The sequence below is a fragment of the Myotis brandtii genome, unplaced genomic scaffold (assembly GCF_000412655.1).
Source record: "Myotis brandtii unplaced genomic scaffold, ASM41265v1 scaffold251, whole genome shotgun sequence".
Lineage (NCBI taxonomy): Eukaryota > Metazoa > Chordata > Mammalia > Chiroptera > Vespertilionidae > Myotis > Myotis brandtii.
Genome location: NW_005359516.1, coordinates 2,500,553 through 2,501,410, shown reverse-complemented (window position 1 = coordinate 2,501,410; position 858 = coordinate 2,500,553). Strand labels below are relative to the sequence as shown.

General features: G+C 47.3%; 1 protein-coding gene across 1 annotated transcript in view; it reads left to right on the top strand.

Annotated features, from left to right (window-relative positions):
- Positions 1-26: 26 nt before the first annotated feature.
- LOC102249428 (transcription elongation factor SPT4-A) overlaps positions 27-858 on the top strand; it is a 3,214-nt gene continuing 2,382 nt past the window's right edge. The window contains exon 1 of the mRNA XM_005867786.2: positions 27-438. Coding sequence (XP_005867848.1) covers positions 81-434 — 354 coding nt within the window. The 5' untranslated portion in view covers positions 27-80 and the 3' untranslated portion in view covers positions 435-438. The remainder of the gene's footprint in view (positions 439-858) is intronic.

Below are 858 nucleotides of genomic sequence, written 5' to 3'. Positions count from 1 at the left end.
AATATATTATTTGTTTCATTTTAGATAAAAGTTAAAAACGAACATTCGGAGAATTTCGCTCTTCTGCTCCTGTGGAGAGGATGGCTCTGAAGACCGTGCCCAAGGACATGCGGCATCTGCGGGCTTGTTTGTTGTGTTCGCTGGTCAAGACTATAGACCAGTTTGAATATGATGGTTGTGATAATTGTGATGCATACCTTCAGATGAAGGGTAACCGAGAGGTGGTGTATGACTGCACCAGCTCTTCCTTTGATGGAATCATTGCAATGATGAGTCCAGAGGACAGCTGGGTCTCCAAGTGGCAGCGAGTCAGTACCTTTAAGCCTGGTGTGTATGCAGTGTCAGTCACTGGTCGCCTGCCCCAAGGAATCGTGAGGGAGCTGAGAAGTCGAGGAGTGGCCTACAAATCCAGAGACACAGCTATAAAGACCTAGCAAGATGTATGGCTGCCAGTGTCTTTGCCACCACCTCCTGCCTCTGCTTATTTATTGCTGTGAAACTAAATGGACAGAGCTTCAAATACTCCTCACTCTCCAATTCTGAGGCTCAACAGACTGAAAAGAGAGCAGCACAGCGTGTTCCTGGGCCATTTTCTTTTCTTTGGACTACTATTTGGGGTAGTCGTCCTGAACCTCAATGAGGGTCAGGGTCGGTTTGAAGTCAATGCGGCGGAGCTTCCTGAAGAAATGGACATCTCCACATACATGGAGCCGGGACGCTAACCACACACCTGACATCCCGGAGCCGCCCTGCTTCCCACGTGCTGCTTCAACTCACTCCTCTTTGCGACAGTGGGGCTTTCTTTTTCTGTTCAAACACTGTACATTTGTGTAACAATAAATTTGTATTATGGAAAAA